The sequence below is a fragment of the Ammodytes marinus genome (genome assembly GCF_949987685.1).
Source record: "Ammodytes marinus genome assembly, chromosome: 8".
In the NCBI taxonomy this organism is placed as follows: Eukaryota; Metazoa; Chordata; class Actinopteri; order Uranoscopiformes; family Ammodytidae; genus Ammodytes; species Ammodytes marinus.
In genome coordinates this window covers 2,843,602-2,862,763 of record NC_137212.1, presented here as the reverse complement: position 1 = coordinate 2,862,763, position 19,162 = coordinate 2,843,602, and the positions used below count along the sequence as shown (strand labels likewise).

The 19,162-nt window shown below is 38.6% G+C and overlaps 1 protein-coding gene across 1 annotated transcript; it reads left to right on the top strand.

The window, feature by feature from the left end:
- The first annotated feature begins 870 nt into the window (after window positions 1-870).
- LOC307254502 (serine protease 27-like) lies at window positions 871-17,614 on the top strand. Its single transcript, XM_080032908.1, has 11 exons — window positions 871-897; window positions 1,816-1,926; window positions 2,662-2,682; window positions 3,609-3,771; window positions 12,993-13,258; window positions 13,669-13,808; window positions 13,938-14,244; window positions 14,994-15,080; window positions 15,201-15,347; window positions 15,489-15,608; window positions 15,726-17,614. The coding sequence occupies exons 2-11, from the start codon at window positions 1,875-1,877 to the stop codon at window positions 15,914-15,916; spliced, it is 1,494 nt and encodes a 497-aa protein (XP_079889034.1). The 5' UTR covers window positions 871-897; window positions 1,816-1,874; the 3' UTR covers window positions 15,917-17,614.
- The last annotated feature ends 1,548 nt before the right edge of the window (window positions 17,615-19,162 follow it).

Sequence of the window (19,162 nt, the reverse complement as noted above, 5' to 3'; positions counted from 1 at the left end):
ATAATTAATGTAAGATTAATAATTGAATCGCTAACACTTTACAATAAGGTACACAAAAAAGAGTACTGTTGAAAAAAAAAGTATTTCTCTCTTTGGCAGAACCACGGCCACTCAGAAGGAGGAGGAGGACGGAGTTTACGCACACACACACACACACACACACACACACACACACTGACAGAGAGAGAGCGTTGGTGGCATGGATAGGCCTACACTGGGAGGAAAGAACCCAAAAACCCAAAAGTTACTCTGTTCTAACAGTAACTACTCTTTTTTTGTGTACCTTATTGTAAAGTGTTTCCATTGATTTGTATATAAGACAGGTAGCGGATGTTGTTAATATAAGAATTGAACCAGAGCAGAGAATTTTGTGACAAACATACAGAGTAGAATTCAACACACACAAAAAAAAATGATTCAGCCTGGAGTGTTTCATGTTTACGTGTGTGAAGCTGGTAACTTGGCTGAGACCGAAATGTACCAATGTAGCAACCTGTTGTGAACTGAAAGCAGCTTCTGTAATTCAGCCTGGACCGTCAAACTGAATGTTGTTCCTCTTTTGCTTGGACTAATTAGCCTATTGCCGTTTAGAACAAAGAACAGGGCATGATATAGCCAGAAGGGCTGAGCTAAAAGAACAATCTGATAACTGATCTGATAATTCACTTATATATTTGCATGGTTTCTCGTGAAGTTGGTGTCACATAATGAATGCAAGTCAAATACACTTTTTGCACGAGAGTGTTTTACTACTGATGGATTGGTTGGAACTTTAAAATGCTACACAAACCACGTGACAGGGTGGGACCAAAATTAAAGTTCATATTAAAGTTTATATCCCTCTCTCGTTCTCCTTCTACGGCACAACTGGAAGCGTCCAACAGCTAGACATCTCAGGTATGTGTTTTCGTTCTTGGGAAAATATTCCACTGACTGTTGATGAAAACATAAATAGTTACTTAAGACCTACTTCACTGGTGGAAATATGAAGGTGTATTGAACTCTGAGATCCTATGTAGTATAAATGTGCGAAAATGTTAGAAATCGGTTCATCCTAGCCTGAAAGAAAGGCAGAAAGAGTGTTTTATGGTCTCACCCTACATTTTCCCATGTGTCACAACACGCATGGGAAAATGTAGGGTTAGGATTAACAGTTAGGATTAACAGGACAGCTGGGCCAAGGGAAGACTGAGGGAAGAAAAACCTCATTCATTATATTATAATAGCCATTTTATAATGGTATAACGCCGGTTCCATATGGGTGAAGTATTCCTTTAATGTCAGTAGAGAACAGAATAGTTAAGCTGACAATATAAGGTTGATTAGTTATGATTTTTCTTCTTCTAGGTTTGTTAAACAGTAAGGGTGTGGCATACCCACAACACTGAGATTAAATTAGATTAAACGGGTAAATGGTGATAAAGTCTGTAGTTACGATTAAAACTATGTCATGGTAAATTCTGAATGTTTCGATGGACTTTTTTTTCAACATAATTTAAAGGGAACATACCGTGCAGTGTGTCTCCAGGTGTTTGTGTGTGTGTGTGTGTGTGTTTGTCTCTAAGTGTACAAAGCTTAATACGCTGACTACACTATGGAGTGAGTTTTTTTCTATAAATTGTATTTTGCGCTCACGTAACAATGTGTTGTTTTATGTAGAAGGTGAGCCAATGCACTTCACCACAGGCAACATTTTGATTTTGGTCATGATTTGTATATATTTGCATAACATTTTTGCAAGTGAAATTAAATGAAGTCATCCAAATCTGTACAGTTTGTTTTTGGTTCACAGTATCTTGCTCTTTGTAAACCCAGGTCTCTACATAAGGCTCTGTCCCACGGTAAAAGCTGTACTCTGCATTCATTGACTCATCATGATGAAGCTGATTCTGCCTCTCACTCTCATCTGGATGCTCTCCAGCACAGGTAACTCCACTCACTCTATAAGTCAAACCAAATCCTGTTCAGGGCACATTAGAAGTCTGTGAGGTGTTGAGGTAATGCAGAGAGTGGGAGGGAGGGCAGAAAAAGGTTATTTATGCCTGAGCAGAGTGGATGAAATGGTCTTACAGTCATGGCTTTCTACCAGGTGATATCGGTGCTTATTCTTCTCATCTCATTCAAGGTAAGGACCCTCTGTTACTCCCCACTGCTCTATGTGAATTAAACAGTGCTAGAGGTTAAGAGGGCCAGCCAGGTGTGAGGAAGAAAATTCAAGGGGGAAGTTTTTTATTTTCCTCATACACTCGAAATGTAGAGAATTCTATTGAAATACAATGTTGTGAACAAACTCAACAGTTAGTTCCAGACTGCGGTGAAGTTGGAAAGATTATTTAACAAAACATTTTTAAAACACATTATGCATCTTTAGAGCACATTGTCTGCCTTATGACGATTGCAGAGATGCAACGATAAGGTTGTGCTCATGAGTTATTGATCCCTGAAGTACAATCTGTCAATATCTTTCCAACTTTAACGAGTTTGTTCTGGACATTTTAACTTTAATCATGAAATTGTATTTCAACTTCTTATCTCAACATTTCAACATTTGTGCACAAAGGGAAACACACTTCCTCCACCAATGTTTTTCTCTCTCATGGCCCTCATATTCTTCAATAAAATATAAAGTATAAATATATTGTTTTCTTTTATATCTTTCAGAGTCTCAATCACAGCTAGCCGGTAAGTCAAAGTTTCTGTGCATATTTTAAAATTAATTTCATTTGGACATTTTAGTTTTAGTTTAGTTTAGTTTAGTTTATTTGTTTATAGTTTTGTGGAAAGTCCCCTTTGAGAAGGAGCAGCTTTAGCCTATTTGGCTAAATTCCAGCTGTAGTCCCCGGCCAGTTGTCAGTAGGCAACCTACAATACATATTAGTAATATTAGTTTTGTTTATAGTTTCATTATTCAATTTAGAAAACTAAAAAGTTTGAAAAGCTCAAAATTACAAAGCAACTGTCTTGACCAGATTGTTGAGAAGACTTATCATTCATACAGTATGCTATTTAACTAAATTATTTTTTGTTCAAATGTTGGCAGTTTTCCTTAAAAACACAAGAACATTTTCCTAACTTTTTAATTTTAAAAGTGTTTGATGGTAAACCATGAATCCCAGATTTAAAGGTGGAGTCAGCAATTCTGGAGAACGCTTGTTGTCAAAATCCATGAATTTCTTCTCACGATCCGCTACCTGTCTGTACTGTTGATGCATTCAAAGTTTGCACAGTTTACAGAGCCTAGGTTGTGTATTAACACTAGATTTTTTTCAGCGCACACACTGTACGGACAGGTAGCAGATCATAAGGAGATATACCAGGGGGCAGAACCTGGTTAGAATCCAGCCCGGGTCGTTCTCTGCATGTCATTCCCCTCTCTGCCCCAGTTCATCCCTGTCTCTTTTTACTATCAATGAAGCATTGGAAATGCCAAAAAATAATCTAAAAATCTAAACAATTAAACATCTAGACTAATTAGGAAATTAACACACTCTCCTGATCATAATCCCCCTCAAACGGTTTAATATTATAATCTTATAAGTATAGTTTATGTAGTAGTATCCTATGAACATCCCAAGTTCACAGTACAAACAGAAACTGTCTCTCTCCAGTGTGTGGTCGGGCTGTGCGAAACACCAGGATAGTTGGAGGAGAGGTGGCCCCTGTAGGAGCCTGGCCATGGCAGGTCAGTCTGCACAGCGGAGGGAGTCACTTCTGTGGAGGATCCCTCATCAACAGGGAATGGGTGCTGAGTGCTGCTCACTGCTTCTCAAGGTGAGAGAAACAACATGCCATGCACCTGGGGGCAGGGGCGCAACTACCTACTTGCTGGGGGGTATGCAGACACACAGCTTCTTTCCACAGGCCATCAGACTGTTCAACCAGACTGACAAGGTCACTTATCCCACCACCCAATCATTATTATAATTGTGCTCTTTATATAGTTGAATTACAGCCAGGCTGGTACATAAGAATTTCACTACACATTGCCCTGTGCAATTGTGTATGTGACGAATAAAACTAAACTAAATTGTTACATGTCGTGCCTTTGCACTCGGCCATTTTTCAAGAATGGCATCGAATGAAATAGACCGTGCCACACTGTTTTCGATTGAGATCACTGCTAACTGGAACAAGCGATCAGATTCATTGCTCATACTCGAACGAAGGTAGGTTTTTATGAGCTTCAGCTTACTGAAGGATCTCTCTGCAGATGGAACCGTCAAAGGCATGGTCAGAAAAACTCTAAGGGCTACAGCCAAATTTGGGAACACCAAATCAAGATTCTCCTGTATGAGGAACTGTAACTTCTCAAGAGCCTTGTAACCCTTCAGTAGACGGCTCGCTGGGTATATTTCTTGAATGGTATCTCTGGAAACATCACAGGCAGTCAGGGCATATCTGGTAACTGATTCCTCGAGCTCAGCTTGTGTCATGTGCTCCATTTTAGTGATGAATTCAAATTTCTTAGACACAAGCTGAAAATTGGAAAACCTGTCAGACAACTCTTGCAGGACTGTGTCGACAATGACATTGAAAACCATGCACCTAAACTGCCTCTCGGGTTCCTGTTCTTGATGACCGGTGCCGGAATTGTCATCTTGGAACCTCTTTTGCTTCCTGAAACGTCTCTCTTTGAATTCTGGAGAAACATCCATTTCAATGGCTAGCCTGCGTGCAATGTCAAGTGACTTCTGAAAGCCCTCCTCTCTGTACTTGAGCATAAACTCTTTCAGAGAATCGATCAATCTAATGGCTGTGTCCATTGAGACATCTGCTGCTTGTAGTGCTTTGCTTGCAAAGTTGATCTCTGACAACAAGTTATACCAAACCAAGAGGCACACAAGGAACTCCATACTTACAATCTCTTCAGATAGTGACTTTGCCTCTGAGGCTATTTTGCTGTCTGCTGCCACTTCTTCCAGCTTTTCCAGCGCATCTAAAATCCCCCCAACTGGAAACGTACAGCTTTGACAGAGTCTAGCTTTGCTTCCCACCGGGTGTCACTCAGAGGCTTTAGTGTGATGTCAACAAATTCTGTGAGAATATCCCACCTCTTCACAGAAGACGAAAAGATGGTGTACAATCTTTGAACAGTGCCAAAGAAGGTTAGACACTCTCTGTTGGATGAGGCTGCATCGCACAACAAAAGGTTTAGGCTGTGGCTACAGCAGGGGATGAACAGAGCTTCTGGACACCTCTGTTGAATTAAAGCTTGGACTCCCTTGTGAATTCCCCTCATATTTGCGCCGTTATCATAACTTTGCCCCCTACAATTAGCCAAATCCAAACCCAGACTATCAAGAACCCCTGTCAGTGTGTCTGTGAGGCCTTTCCCAGTTGAGTCCTTCACCGCAGTGAACCCCACAAAAGACTCCGTAATACTGACCTTTTTCTTCTCATCTGTCTGAATACACCGTATGATAACAGAGGCCTGCTCTTGTTTTGAAATGTCAGGTGTGCAGTCCAATTCTACTGCAAAGTACTTTGCAGCTTTGATTTGGGCACAACTTTTACCAAGTACACACTCTGATATAGAATCTAAAAATTCATTCTGCGTGCACCAGGACAGATATGCCGTAGTTTTTTTAGAGGCAGCCTTTCGTAGATGCTCTGCCAGTGTCAAGGATCCCCAGAAAATTTCCATTTTTTGGATTTCCTAACTGTGCATTTTTACCCCTCAGTGGCAGGTTTCTTTCGGCAAGGAGCAGTATGCAGTCAATTACTCTTGTCAAAACACTTCTCCAATGTGCCTTTTCCGCAGCCATGGCTCTCTGTAATTCGCTGGTTTTGCCTAGGCGTAAGCGGGATGCCAATTCTTTCCACATTAGATACGCATTTATGTGGTAACCACTTGTTTCGTGGTGCTTCAGTGTTTTTGATAGACACTGCCAGTTATTATACCCCACCACAAGGCGCGTGTCAGCAGTTCTAGTTTCACCAAAGAGCTTACATGCGAAACAATAGACTCTATTAGAGCTTTTAGAGTACATTAACCAGTCCCGCTCAACTTGTTCGCCATTGGACATTACACGAAAACAGTAGGATTTAGCAAAACACCTGTTACTCTTTTCTGTTCTCGGATATGGCCCATCAGGACATTTCTGTGGGCCACTCTCAACTATGTGCTGTCTAAATGAGTCCCCCATTTCCTGTGGTGCAGGCCATTTAGATGGATCTTCTGATCTTGCCCTCTCCTCTGCAGCTCTCTGTTCCTGTTCTTCTTCATCTTCTTCTTCGCCTCTCTCTTCCTCTCCCTCATCTTCACCTCTCTCTTCCTCTCCCTCATCTTCACCTCTCTCTTCAACATTCTCCTCTGTTGCAATTGCCTCGCCATATCTGCCTGCACTAATTTTCCCAAAAACAGTGAATAGGTTGGTCAGTAGAAATTAAAACCATAATGGGCATCTAGGTGTTTGTGGCCTCACTACTTTAATTATTCCTACCTGATGCTCGCACTGGTCTCCTCTATAGCAGATTCCATCACCGACCTCATGTCTGTCTCCTTCACCCCTTGCCTGTGTTCTCCTCCACTAAGTCATATTGTCAAACACACATTATTTATTAGCTTTGAATAAATTACATATCTTTCTAATGCAATTTTTCCAATATAAATAATATTTAGAAATGAATCACTTGGTATGAAGTGGCTGTTCCTACACTTCCACCTAATATTAGACCAACCTGTCGCCTTCCCCTGTCTTTCCTGATTCTTTCTCCCTCCGTCTCTTTTCTTTATCTCCATCTTCACACCTGAATGACATGAACTGTGTGTTAAGGAGGTTTACAGCAGTCAAACCACATAAAAAAACATGACATTTCATTTAAAATTGTATCCTTATTATTGGATACATACTATATGAACATGATGGACCAAAAACTACATAAGAAAATGTAAAAACCGAGTTTAAAAATTATATTATTTTTACTGTGGGTAACAAAAATATGCATGCTTTTATTTTTAAGCTGGACATATATCATAACTCAGTTTTTACTGGGTCTATTTACATAAAACAAAGACTGGCATAGAGATTGAAGCAAAACATAATAAGCACAAACAAGTTCCTTTATTTTTTTGTCATGATCTGTTATATTGTAACTGATCAGTAAGCTACACAGGTGCAAGACAACACCAGTAACCTGTCGTTGTACTATCAGCTTTTAGCTAACCTGAATATTTGCAAGCCTCCTCGTGATACACTCACTCAACTTACCCACTGCCTTTCAACCAGTTTGTAAGGCTTTTTTTCATGCCCATGCAAGATTTCTCCTTCTCAAGCTTCCTTTTTTTGTTTTGAGCCCCCGAGAGCTTTTTCTTCTGCCTCTCCATGGACTCCGACTGACCGACTTCCACTCCTTTTTTTTTGTATAATTCTTTTTATTTTGCTTTTTTTTTGTAACAATAATCAAACAAACAAACAACAACACCAGACAATACATACAAACTAAGAAAAGACAGAAAAAAAATTAAAAAAGGACAAATGTGTATGTTGTTCATTATTGCATGATCACACACACACACACACACACACACACACACACACACACACACACACACACACACACACACACACACACACACACACACACACACACACACACACACACACACACACACACACACACACACACACACACACACACGTAACATTTAAAGACACACAAAAAGAAAAATCCATGTCCTGTGATCTCCACCGTAGTTCCCCCCTCCCTTCTCAGCAATGCTACAAGCTTTATTTCTCATAGTGCCTCATAGATGTGTTTCCATACTTCATTAAATTGATTTGTTTTGTTGTTGTCTTCGGATAATGTCTTTTCTATGGTCAGATAATATTTCATAAGTTCTTTCCAGTTCTTTAATGTAGGAGCCTCTGCATCTTTCCAGTATTTTAAAATTAGTTTCTTGTAAACAAGGGAAGAAAACATAATTTGCCATCCCGTAGGGTACCTTACACCCTCAGGGTTCTGAAAAATGCACAGCTGAGCTGAGAACTGCATTTTTGTTTTACAAATGGTTGATATCCATTCTTGGATTTCATTCCATCCTTTGTTCACTTTCATACAATGCCAAAAGGCGTGTATGAGGGAGTCTTGAGAGCCACACTTCACACACTGGTCAGAGGAGTCAGCATAAAACTTATGTAATTTATCTCTAGTATAATATATTCTTGTCATTAGTTTATATTGTATTAACCTGAGATTTTCATTAGTGGTAATTTTATTTGTAAGATACAAGCATTTCTTCCATTTTATATTGGCTTCTTTGAATTGGAGATCTTTATTCCATTGTTCATAGAGCTTATGCATTGAGTAGTGTTTAGATTCTTCCTTCAAAAGAATATTATATATGCTACCAATTAACTGTTTCTTCTTTCCTTTTTTAAACATAACCTCCTCAAATGGTCCTTGAACCAAATCATATTGTAAATTAAAGTTTTCCATTATCCAATTTTTTAACTGTAAATATCTAAACGATTCTTGGTTTGACAGTTTGAATTTATTCTGAAGCTCTGTGAATGGTTGAACCCTATTGTGCGAAATTAGATCTGACAATTGATTAATTCCCCTTGTACTCCAAGTGCTCCAATTGAGCTCTTCATTCTGGATTTTAATTGATGGATTATTCCAAAGTTCTGTGTTCCTAGGGATACTAATCTGCGCTCCAAGTATTTTTTCAATTTTGTTCCATGATTTTAAAGTGCTATTTGTAACAAAGTTTGATACTTTTATATTGTGTTTTGTAAACAAAGCTGTGAACAGGGTTTGGGGTTTTAAATGGTTACTTTCTATATCAATCCAGGGTTCTTCAGATGTATTATTGATTATCCGATCTATGTAAAACATCTGTGATGCATAGAAGTACAGTTCTAAATTTGGAAGTTTAAGACCACCTTCTGTTCTTACATTTTGAAGAAGAGTTCTACTCAGTCGATGTGCTTTATTGGACCAGACAAACGAGGTGAGTAGAGAGTTTAGTTGTGTGAAGAATTTTTTTGGAGGAATTAAAGGTATTGTTTGGAAGATAAAGAGAAATTTTGGTAACCACATCATTTTAAAAAGATTTATCCTTCCAATTATATTTATGGGCAGGTCTGACCATTTCTTAATACTAATTTTTAATTCATTTATTAGAGAGATAAAGTTATCTTTGTATAATTGTGTTTTTTCAGGGCTTATGATGCAACCTAAGTACTTTAACTTTTTTTTCCACTGAAGGTTCTTTAAATCTTCTGGGATGCACGTTCCTTTATTAATTTGCATCAGTTCAGTTTTTTCAATATTCATTTTATAACCAGATATTTTAGAAAATTCGTCTATGATCTTCATTACCTTTGGAAGAGATGTTTTAATATTAGTTAAATATAACAATAAATCATCAGCAAATAGACTCAGTTTATATTTTTGTTTATCTACCCTAATACCACTCACTTCTTCTGTTTGTCTAATTTTCTGAGCCAAGGGTTCAATGGCCAACGCAAATAAGGAGGGGGATAACGGGCATCCTTGTCTAGTGCCTCTTTCTAACCTAAATATTTCAGATAAAGTCCCATTAACATAAACCTGTGATGTTGGTAATTTATAAATCGTCTTTATCATGGTAATTATTTCATCAGGAAATCCAAATAATTCTAATACTTTAAAAAGATATACCCATTCTACCCGGTCAAAGGCTTTCTCTGCATCCACAGCCATCAATGTCAGATCAATCTTTTGCCTTTTAGCATATTGAATTAATGATATACAAGTTCTAATATTAGTTTTGAGACTCCTATTTTGTATAAAGCCAGTTTGATTATGGTGGATTATATCAGGTAATAATTTGGCTATACGATTATTTAGGACTTTGGTAATAATCTTATTGTCACTATTTATTAAACTTATAGGTCGAAAATCAGATGGTTTGTTGCACTCCCGTCCTGGTTTTGGTATCACGTTAATAATTGTTTGATACATTGTTTGTGGAAGAGCCTGGTGCTTCCATGCATTATTAATAACTTTCAATAATAGTGGGTTAATCTGTGTCCAGAATATAGAATAGAATTCAATTGGGAAACCATCATTTCCTGATGCCTTTTTTGGGAGAAAACCATCAATTGCACTTTTGACTTCTGATATTGTTATTTCCTTTTTTAGGTCTTCTTTTTGTTCATCAGAGAGACATTTAAGTTTAACTGACTTTAGAAAGGGCATTGGGTCAGATTTCTCAGTTATATCAGATTTATATAAATTTCCATAGAATGTTGCAAATTTCTTATTAATTATTTCATTGTCTATAATTAGCTTGTTGGAAGTGTCCTTTAATGCTACGTTGTGCCTTTTAACTACTCTTTTAACTAAGGCGCTCAGTTGTTTACCCGTTTTATTAGCCGTTATATACGATATTTTATTTGAGTTATGCTTAATGTCTTGAACCTTTTTAAGTAGAAGATTATCATATTCTAATTTTAATTTTTGCAGTTTTTCTAAGTCTTCTTTCGCATGTGTTTGTTTATGGATATTACGAAGAGAATGCATTGCTTTTTCTACTCTGTCAATCTCTTTATCTAGTTCTTTCTTCTTTCTAGCTGAAAATGATATCATTATCCCTCTTATATACGCCTTAAATGTATCCCATATAATATCTATTGGAGGACTATCAGTAGAAGATGCGTTATCTATATTCGTGCTTTTAAATATGTCAATATGCTTTTTTATGTAATTAAGAAATTGATTATCAGTCAAATATTTTCGATTCATTCTCCAGATTTTATGAGAAAACGTATTTGTTGGTGGTGTCATTACACACGTAACTGCTGCATGGTCTGAGATAACTATGTCATGGATCTTTGTAAATATAACATTGCTGAGCCCTATATCCGATATGAAAATGTAGTCTATTCGACTATACGATTTATGAGCATGCGAGTAATGTGTGTAATCCCTACCTTTGGGGTGCATTACCCTCCACATATCACGTAATTCATTTGTAGAAAGAAATTCTAAAAGTTTTGTTGGTGGTTTTGCTTTTCTACTTTTACATGAGCTGTCATGTGTGCTAAAGATGTTGTTAAAGTCACCACCTAATATAATTATTCCTGTTGGAGTCATATCAAGAACTTTCTGAATTTTATTTAGGAATAACCCATCAGATGATGGTGGGACATAAATATTGATTAGTGTATATCTACTTCCAAAAATATCACATTTAATAACTAAGAATCTACCTTCTGAGTCTGCGTATTCTGATATTAGGTTAAAGGGAATATTCTTACTTATAAGTATGCCAACGCCTCTGCTACTGGAAGTGAAGGTAGACTCAAACGCCTCCCCCACCCACTGTCTCTTAAGAAATTGTATTTCCCCAGGTTTGAAATGGAGCTCTTGAAGAAAGACTATGTCAGAGGACATTTTTTTTAACTGACCTAGAACTTTATGTTTTTTTGCACCTTCTTTTAACCCGTTAATGTTCCAGGTACAAATGGTAAATTTGTTGGGTATGGTTTCTAACGATTTATTTAGTACCATTTCTACTTGTAATCTTACTTGTGGGACACATAGCTGCTTCAAAGCGAGGGGAAACCACCGTGGAGATCACAGAGCACAGACACATTTGACACAGACAATAAAAGACTGATATACATGAAAAGAAAAGAAAAAATACACCTACCCCTGAAAACTTCTCATCTCTAAACATGCTTTCCTGAGCTAATTCATTTGCTCCCTCCCCTGGTGTATAGCAATGGTCATAAAGAATAACAATGTTTTCACTTTAACAAAGCAATATTGTACCTCCTCGGTCAAATCATCATAATTTGATAAATAATCAAAATAAATATTGGTATCAAGGAGAGAAGGGAAGAGGAAGAAGAAAGAAGAAAAGAAGAGTGGAGGAGATGCAGCAGCAGGCCTGAAAGGAGGATGCAATTTAGTTACAGAGAGGAAAGGAAAAGGAGAGCAAAAAATTTAAATTTAAATAAAATAAAATAAATACTATAATTCCTTCAATATTCCTCAAAGATAGGCCTACAAGAGGATGCACATAGGGTTAAAGGATAAGGGTAGAAAAAAGAAACACTACTCCCCTTATACATCATTCAAACCTCCTCAAACTAAGATTTACAAATGCCCATAGCCTTTTTTCCCCCCACACGTTACCTCAGCGTCCTCACGCATCCGCCACGTCATCCACTCCTAAACACGTTCACATTCATTCCTAGCACACACTTCCATTCCCCCCCCCCCCCCCCCCCAGTAAACACAGCAATGACAAATAAAGTAAATTACTCTAGACCTGAAAAACAAACAAAGCAATTAGTCTACTTTACAATAAATTAGACATTTCATTAAATAATTCCCCACTTTACACGAGAAAGAAAATAAAGGTCCAGAGTTGACTTATAGGCTTTTTACTTTACCCCACTAATTGTCTTTGAGTAATTACTTCATCTTACGTGTAGCCTACTCTTATGAAAGAGAAGGATGTTTCTTGCGGAGCTCCAGCAGGGCCTCCTGTGGTGTAGCGTAGTTCATCGTCCGACTTCCACTCCTAACTGTCAGATGACAACAAGATTCAAACAAAAGCACTCTCGCGCTCCAGCGCGTGCTCGAGGGAGCGCGCACTGGAGCGCGAGAGTGTGGGGAGGAGAAGGGGGGTGCTAAGGGAGCGGGGCGCCTAATCAGTGACGTGACGTGCCTGTGTTATTGATCATATCATTTAAACAAACGTTGTTAAATAACGAAAATGCCGACTTGAAATTATTTTTTCCCCATCGCATCGGCGCCCCTCTAGTGCGGCGCCCCTATGCGCCGCATATACTGCATACCCACTGTTTGCACCACTGACTGGGGGTTACCAGACAAAAACGTTGGGAAATACTGCTCTTAAGTGGCAATAAAAAATTGTCCAGACGACATCTATCAAGCTCCAAACAAAATCAATCTAGACATGTTCTTAAAACTAGACTAGATCCTGACTGCAGCTCACGTCTGGACTGTTTTGTTTCTCTTCTCCTCAGCGGTAACGCAGGTCAGACAGTGTATCTGGGTCGTCAGAGTCAACAAGGTTCAAATCCCAACGAGGTTTCTCGGACGGTAACACAAGTCATCAGACATCCAAACTACGACTTCTCTACTTCTGATAACGACATTGCCCTGCTGAAGCTGTCCTCTCCTGTGAGCTTCACTGACTTCATCCTGCCCGTCTGCCTGGCGGCCTCCGGCAGCTCCTTCCACAGCGGGGTGGACTCCTGGCTCACGGGATGGGGACGCATCGGGTCTGGAGGTAGGGCACAAAACAACTGGATTACTCCTCTATATCAAATCTTTAAATGCAAAATTTAGATGGAAATATGATTTTTTTGTTATGTTTTGAAAACCAGGGCTGAAGAGTTTTTCTGTGTATAAATAAATTGTGTGCACTGTAAAAATCATGTCAAAACTTAATGTGATCGGTGGCGCCCGTGGCGCAGTAGGTAAGGGCGTTGCCCACCAGGCCAAGGCCCGCAGCAGACCCGGGCTGAACAAAAAATAACAAGTTGGTAGGACTTGAGACTTGACATCTGACTTGATTTGGGACTTGTTTGTCTTGGTATAAAACTATGAAGGATAAAAATGACCAAAATTTGACTGAAACTAATGAAAAAAATGCTGCCAAAATGTGATGATTAATAACCTGAATGTGTGTCTCTTAAGTGCCCCTTCCAGCCCCAGAAAACCTAATAGAGGTTGAGGTGCCAGTCGTGGGGAACAGACAGTGTCAATGTATTGGGTATAGGATCACAGAAAACATGATCTGTGCCGGCCTAAGTGCAGGAGGAAAAGGCCCTTGTCAGGTGAACATTTTGACTTGATAGATATCATCATAAAAACATTGCCAGTTGATAACTTACATTAAAACAATCATTTTTAGTTTTACAATTTTTCTGTTTGATTAAATATATAAAATGTTTTTCTCCTTAAAGGGAGATTCAGGCGGTCCGATGGTGAGCAAACAGGGCGATCGCTGGATACAGGAGGGCATAGTGAGTTTTGGAGTAGGTTGTGCCTGGCCCGGAATACCAGGAGTCTACGCCCGAGTGTCCCGATATCAAACCTGGATCAACAGCCAGATCAGCAGCGACCAGCCAGGCTTTGTGACCTTCACTTCTACTGGGACTGACAGTGATCTCAGTGTGACATGTGCCGGCGTAGGACCAGCAGTTACTATCCCTACAACAACCACAACAACCCCACCTCCACCTTCCCTCTCTACTGAAACCACACCAACAGGTGAGTCCCTGCCATTACCAGACTACCCCTGTGTTCCAATCCCCATACTATCCTGCTATTTACTATGCTAGAAAAAGATTTAGAATGTCCTAAATCCTAGGATGAACTGTTATTGTTTAAAATTCTTATTATGTAGAAATTGTTATACATATGAAAGAAACATTTTCATAACATATGAATGATAAGTTGTCTCAACAACTTATGATTAGCTGCCTCAAATAAAGGCAGTTTTCCTTAAAAATTAAGATATCTAGTTTTAGCCTCAAAAATATAATACAGACATTTTCCTCGAAAATTTGAATTTTCACACGCTGGTGGAGTAGTGGTAAGTAGCCTATCTTTACTCCAATGAAGCCTAAGTATTAACAGTTTAAAGGGATATTCAGGATGTTTTGAAGTGGTTGTATGGGATGCTTCGGCATAGTAAATGTGTTAACTTGTGGAAATTTAAGAGCTGTTGCTGTAGCAGAAGTCAGCATTGTAGGAAAAAGTATTTTCACCAAATTGAATAGCAATTGAACAGAAATTTAGGTTTTAGGTTAGCATTTATACATACGTTTTTATTCTGGCCCCCTCTGCAACAGTACAATGCTGACTTCTGCCACAGTAACCTCCCCCCTAAACTCTTTATAATGACTGTGCTGATCACCATCTCCATAAGGTAACAGACTAACTGTGTCTAAGTACTCCATTCAACCCTACTTCAAGAATGAACTATCCCTTAACTGAAGGTTTTTGTCTTGGTGCAGATGGAGCTCTTCAGTGTTACAACCAAAACAACGGAGTAGTTGACTGTGGGCCCAATGAAGACACATGTTACGCATCTGCCACACTTGGTAAGTGTTCAAATCATATGTGGTGTCCTTACTTAGTTTTTTACTGACATTTCTGAATAACAATTTTTGCTTTGTGTTTATTTATTCATTAACATTTACTCACTGTGCCTTGATTTTCAGACAGCAATGGAAACCATAAGGGCAGGGGTTGTTCTTTGGGCTGCGATACCGAGCGTTTTACATTTTCATTCAACGTAGGCACGGGTCATTTCACCCAAACTGTCTCCTGCTGCAACACACATCTGTGCAACAATCAAGATCTGCCCTGTAAGTAAAGCAAGAAGCATTTGTGTTAATGTGTGAGAAAGGAATTGAGATTCATTTATCAGACTCCAATCAGACCTGGAAAATGTTTTGCCGTGACTTTGAATCCTACTGTTTCAGACATTGTCTCCTGTTGTGTTTCAGACCCTGTTCAAAGAGAAAACGGCCTTCAGTGTTTCGCCTGTGAAGACCCTTCCAGTCCCGCCGTCTGTGACAAGAAAGTGCAATGTACGGGAATCCAGGACCGCTGCATCAGTGGAAGAGGTGAGTCCTCAGGCTGCATATCGATCACTACAACTATTTGTTGTTAATTCCTGTTTCTGACATCCCTTAAGTCCCTGAAGACTGCTGTCCAGTTAAACATTATTGTGTCTTCCACAGCGGGAGAAGGTGAAGAACTCAAATTTGGTGGCTGTGTCTCGAGGAACTTCTGTGAAACTCCCAACACAGCTGAGATCGGACCAATCAAAGTAACAAACTGTTGCGAAGGCAGCTTCTGTAATTCAGCCTGGATCGTCAAACTGAATGTTGTTCTTCTCTTGCTTGGACTCATTTTGCCTATTGACTGTTAGAACAAAGTGCAGGGCAAACTAAAGCTTGAAAAGTTTAAATACATAAATAGATTAGATCGTCTGCTACACAGCCACCAAATAGGATTATTGTTTCTAAACACGTTTGTTTCACATGATGAATGCAGGTCAAATATTCACTCTTCTTTTTGCCTGATAGAACAAAGTGCAGGGCACAATACTACGGAAGAGTATAAGGGTTAGGGAGAGAAAGTAACATGAAGGGTTTTTTCCCATCATGAACTTCTTAGGGGTCATTGAACCAATGAAATTTAGAACTAATGACATTTAGAAAGATATTCATAGATTTAAACTTGACAGATGAATGCAGAAGAGGATTAGGGCCACACGTAAGAAACACTATTGAGTTCTGACTTCATTCTCAGAATTCTGAGACTGAAGTCAGAATTGATTTTTTTTTTATGAGTGGCCCTAATCCTCTTCTGTAGATTATGACTCATAAGCAAAACATTATTAAAACACAAAAGATGCATCTTGGCTACAACCTTATTTTTAACCAAAACCAGAGTGAAGGTTTTGGATATTTTTCTGCTCTGTGTTTCCCTTTGTAGACGGTCCCTGTGCTCTCGTCTCACAACATTACTAGAGAGCAATGTTATTAGTGGAGCTTAGAGGATGTTTAGTTTTGATAAAAATAAGGTTGTAGCCGTACGTTTTGCTTATGATTTATTGCAATCATTTCTACATATTTCAGTCACAGTGCAGAGCAAAAAGCTTTAGTGAGTCCAGCTAGTCTCTGACCAGAATTTCAGTAAAATCAGACATTCAGCACTCCCATAAAGCCGGACCAAAATGATCCATAACCAAATGTTGCGACTGTGAGATCGGCAGTCAAGTTAATTTCTTCAGGTTCCCAGTGCTAGAGCCAATCAGGGAAAGACTGTGTTAGTGCAGCGGAATCATGGAACCTGTTACAACATGAACTACAACTGAAAATTCCCATTCCACTCAGACATTTTAAATTGGAAACATTTGACCATCATCAACATGTATCTGCTTCATCTGAAATGCTTAACATAGTTTAATGTTAAATGTATATAGACTTTGTATTGCCTTTGAACTGTATCTATCTGCCTTTGAAATGTATTTTAACTATTGGTGACTGATCTATTAATGTGTGTGAAACACTCGGTGCCATTGAAAATGAGGGGTCCTCCTCAATGACTCCCTAGTTTAAATACAGTTTGTGATGATTTTACATGTAAAGGTTTGAACACATTCATCATTATGTACTTTACAGTTGTATGCTGCTGAAGGTAGAGTTGAGGTCTGATGTGGTTTTGATCTGTGTGGTTAGAACAGAATGCACATCCTCTTAGCTGTGAGAAGATTTGGTTTGTAAAACATTGACGTGTATCGCGGTGTATCTGCAGGAAGTGAAAGTGAAGTGAGAAACATTGGCCTACAACCAATGGATTGCGTGCATATCATTGTATTACCTTATATGTATGTTGATAGTGTACCCTGAACAGGTTTACACCCCTTACTCTGTTTTCTAAAAAAGGGTGATGTGATGGTAAATAAGGTCTTTTTTGATCTGAACCCAATCTGACGTGAAGTCTTCTTAGCATTTTGTCTTTCTTTGTTTTCTTTCCATTTACTCTTTTGAATAGTTGACTGTGTATTCTGCTAAGCTTTGCTGAATAAAACTAAGTGCATATATTGATGTACTGAAAAGGAGGAGCTCTCTTTCAACCTTTTTGCTTCTTCACACCACCAGCTAATCCACCTCGCTCTGGTAAGATTATAATCATTCTCTGAACAGATTGAAAGCATTAACCCAGTGCCTCATAGGCCCCTAAACTGTCCCCAGATCAGGCACACAATCATTTTATTCCATAAATGTGTTTAGGTGCAATGTACTGGATGTTATAGGCAAAGGTGAAAGTCTGGGAAAGTCACATTTTTAAGGTTACATTGCTCTACACCCATATGCAATACAGAATGTAAATTATGTCCAAATAATGAAAAAGTTACAGGTAAAATTTAACAGAAACAAGTTACTGTGGAATTGTAGTTTAAAATGTATTAAAATACCCGGTTTCAATTGGGCTGCTTAGGGCGTATCTATCTTGTAGGGGAAGATTTGAACCTCCTACCCCTTGACCCATCTCTTCGAGGGGCTAGGGATCGGGGCAAGAAAGATGATCAGGATCCGGCCTTGATTTGATGGCACACTTTCTTGAAATGAAATATTCAGGATACACCATGATGACATGTTTGCATAAATTAACCTCATCCCCACTTACATTTCCCCGCTGTCCAAGAACATGACTGGGTGAGTTTTGTCTAAACATCATAGGAAAAATACTAGGAACTTCTTAATATTTCTGAAACAGTCTCATTATTCCTCCGGTGATCGTAAATTACATCCAACAGCAAACGAGACCACCAGTGCAAAGAATGCTTTTTAAAAATGTTATATCATTTTTCATAACGCCTTTGTCATGGGTACGCTCACCCGGGAACAACAGCTGACGTAGTAAAAACATGTTGTGCCTACACAGAGTGTCTCATTTGAAAAGTTGTAATGGGTTAAGGCTGATGCCATAGTGTATTCCAAGAGATTAAATGTAGTGTAATATGCCATACTTTAAATCAAATATTTAGTATGAAAACTGAATACTGAGCTTTCTGTCTTTGATACTGTAACATGTTTTCACCACCATAATAAAACTTTCTTTAAAGATACAGTGCATAACGTTTTCATATAAATGAGTGTTGGATACAAAATAATAATAAATACATGAATATCCAGTTACATTCAAGCCATTGACAAAGTTGATTAAACCTATTATCAGCTCCACAAAACTCTCTCTGTATTTCTCAGTATGGCAGCATTGCTCTGCATAACCAATACATACATGCTTAATACATAATACAAAACAGACTCAATGGAAAGTGCAATATATATTTTATTTTTGTTTAATCATCACAAAAATAAAAGATAATCAGCTTCAAGTGTTGTTGATTTCACACTGTTTATAAGCTTGATTGATTGATTGATTGATTAGTTAACATGGATAATATTTCTTCAAACTGAATGAATTAATTCAGTTTGCAGATTCCAACTTTACTGTTTACATTGACGTTTAATACAATGAATGGATCAGATGTTATGATGCCAAAAGCGTTTAATTGGGACGACTCAGGTGGTAGAGCGGGTCGGCCAATGATGGAAGGGTTGGCGGTTCGATTCCCGCCCTGCCACTTGTGTCATGGTTGTTG

What these genes read in the sequence shown, in the direction of transcription:
- LOC307254502 (XM_080032908.1), top strand. Translation starts at nt 1,875, where the DNA reads ATGATGAAGCTGATTCTGCCTCTCACTCTCATCTGGATGCTCTCCAGC. An exon ending in TTACGCATCTGCCACACTTG is followed by an intron (nt 15,081 to 15,200) that starts GTAAGTGTTCAA and finishes CTTGATTTTCAG; the next exon opens with ACAGCAATGGAAACCATAAG. An exon ending in CAACAATCAAGATCTGCCCT is followed by an intron (nt 15,348 to 15,488) that starts GTAAGTAAAGCA and finishes GTTGTGTTTCAG; the next exon opens with ACCCTGTTCAAAGAGAAAAC.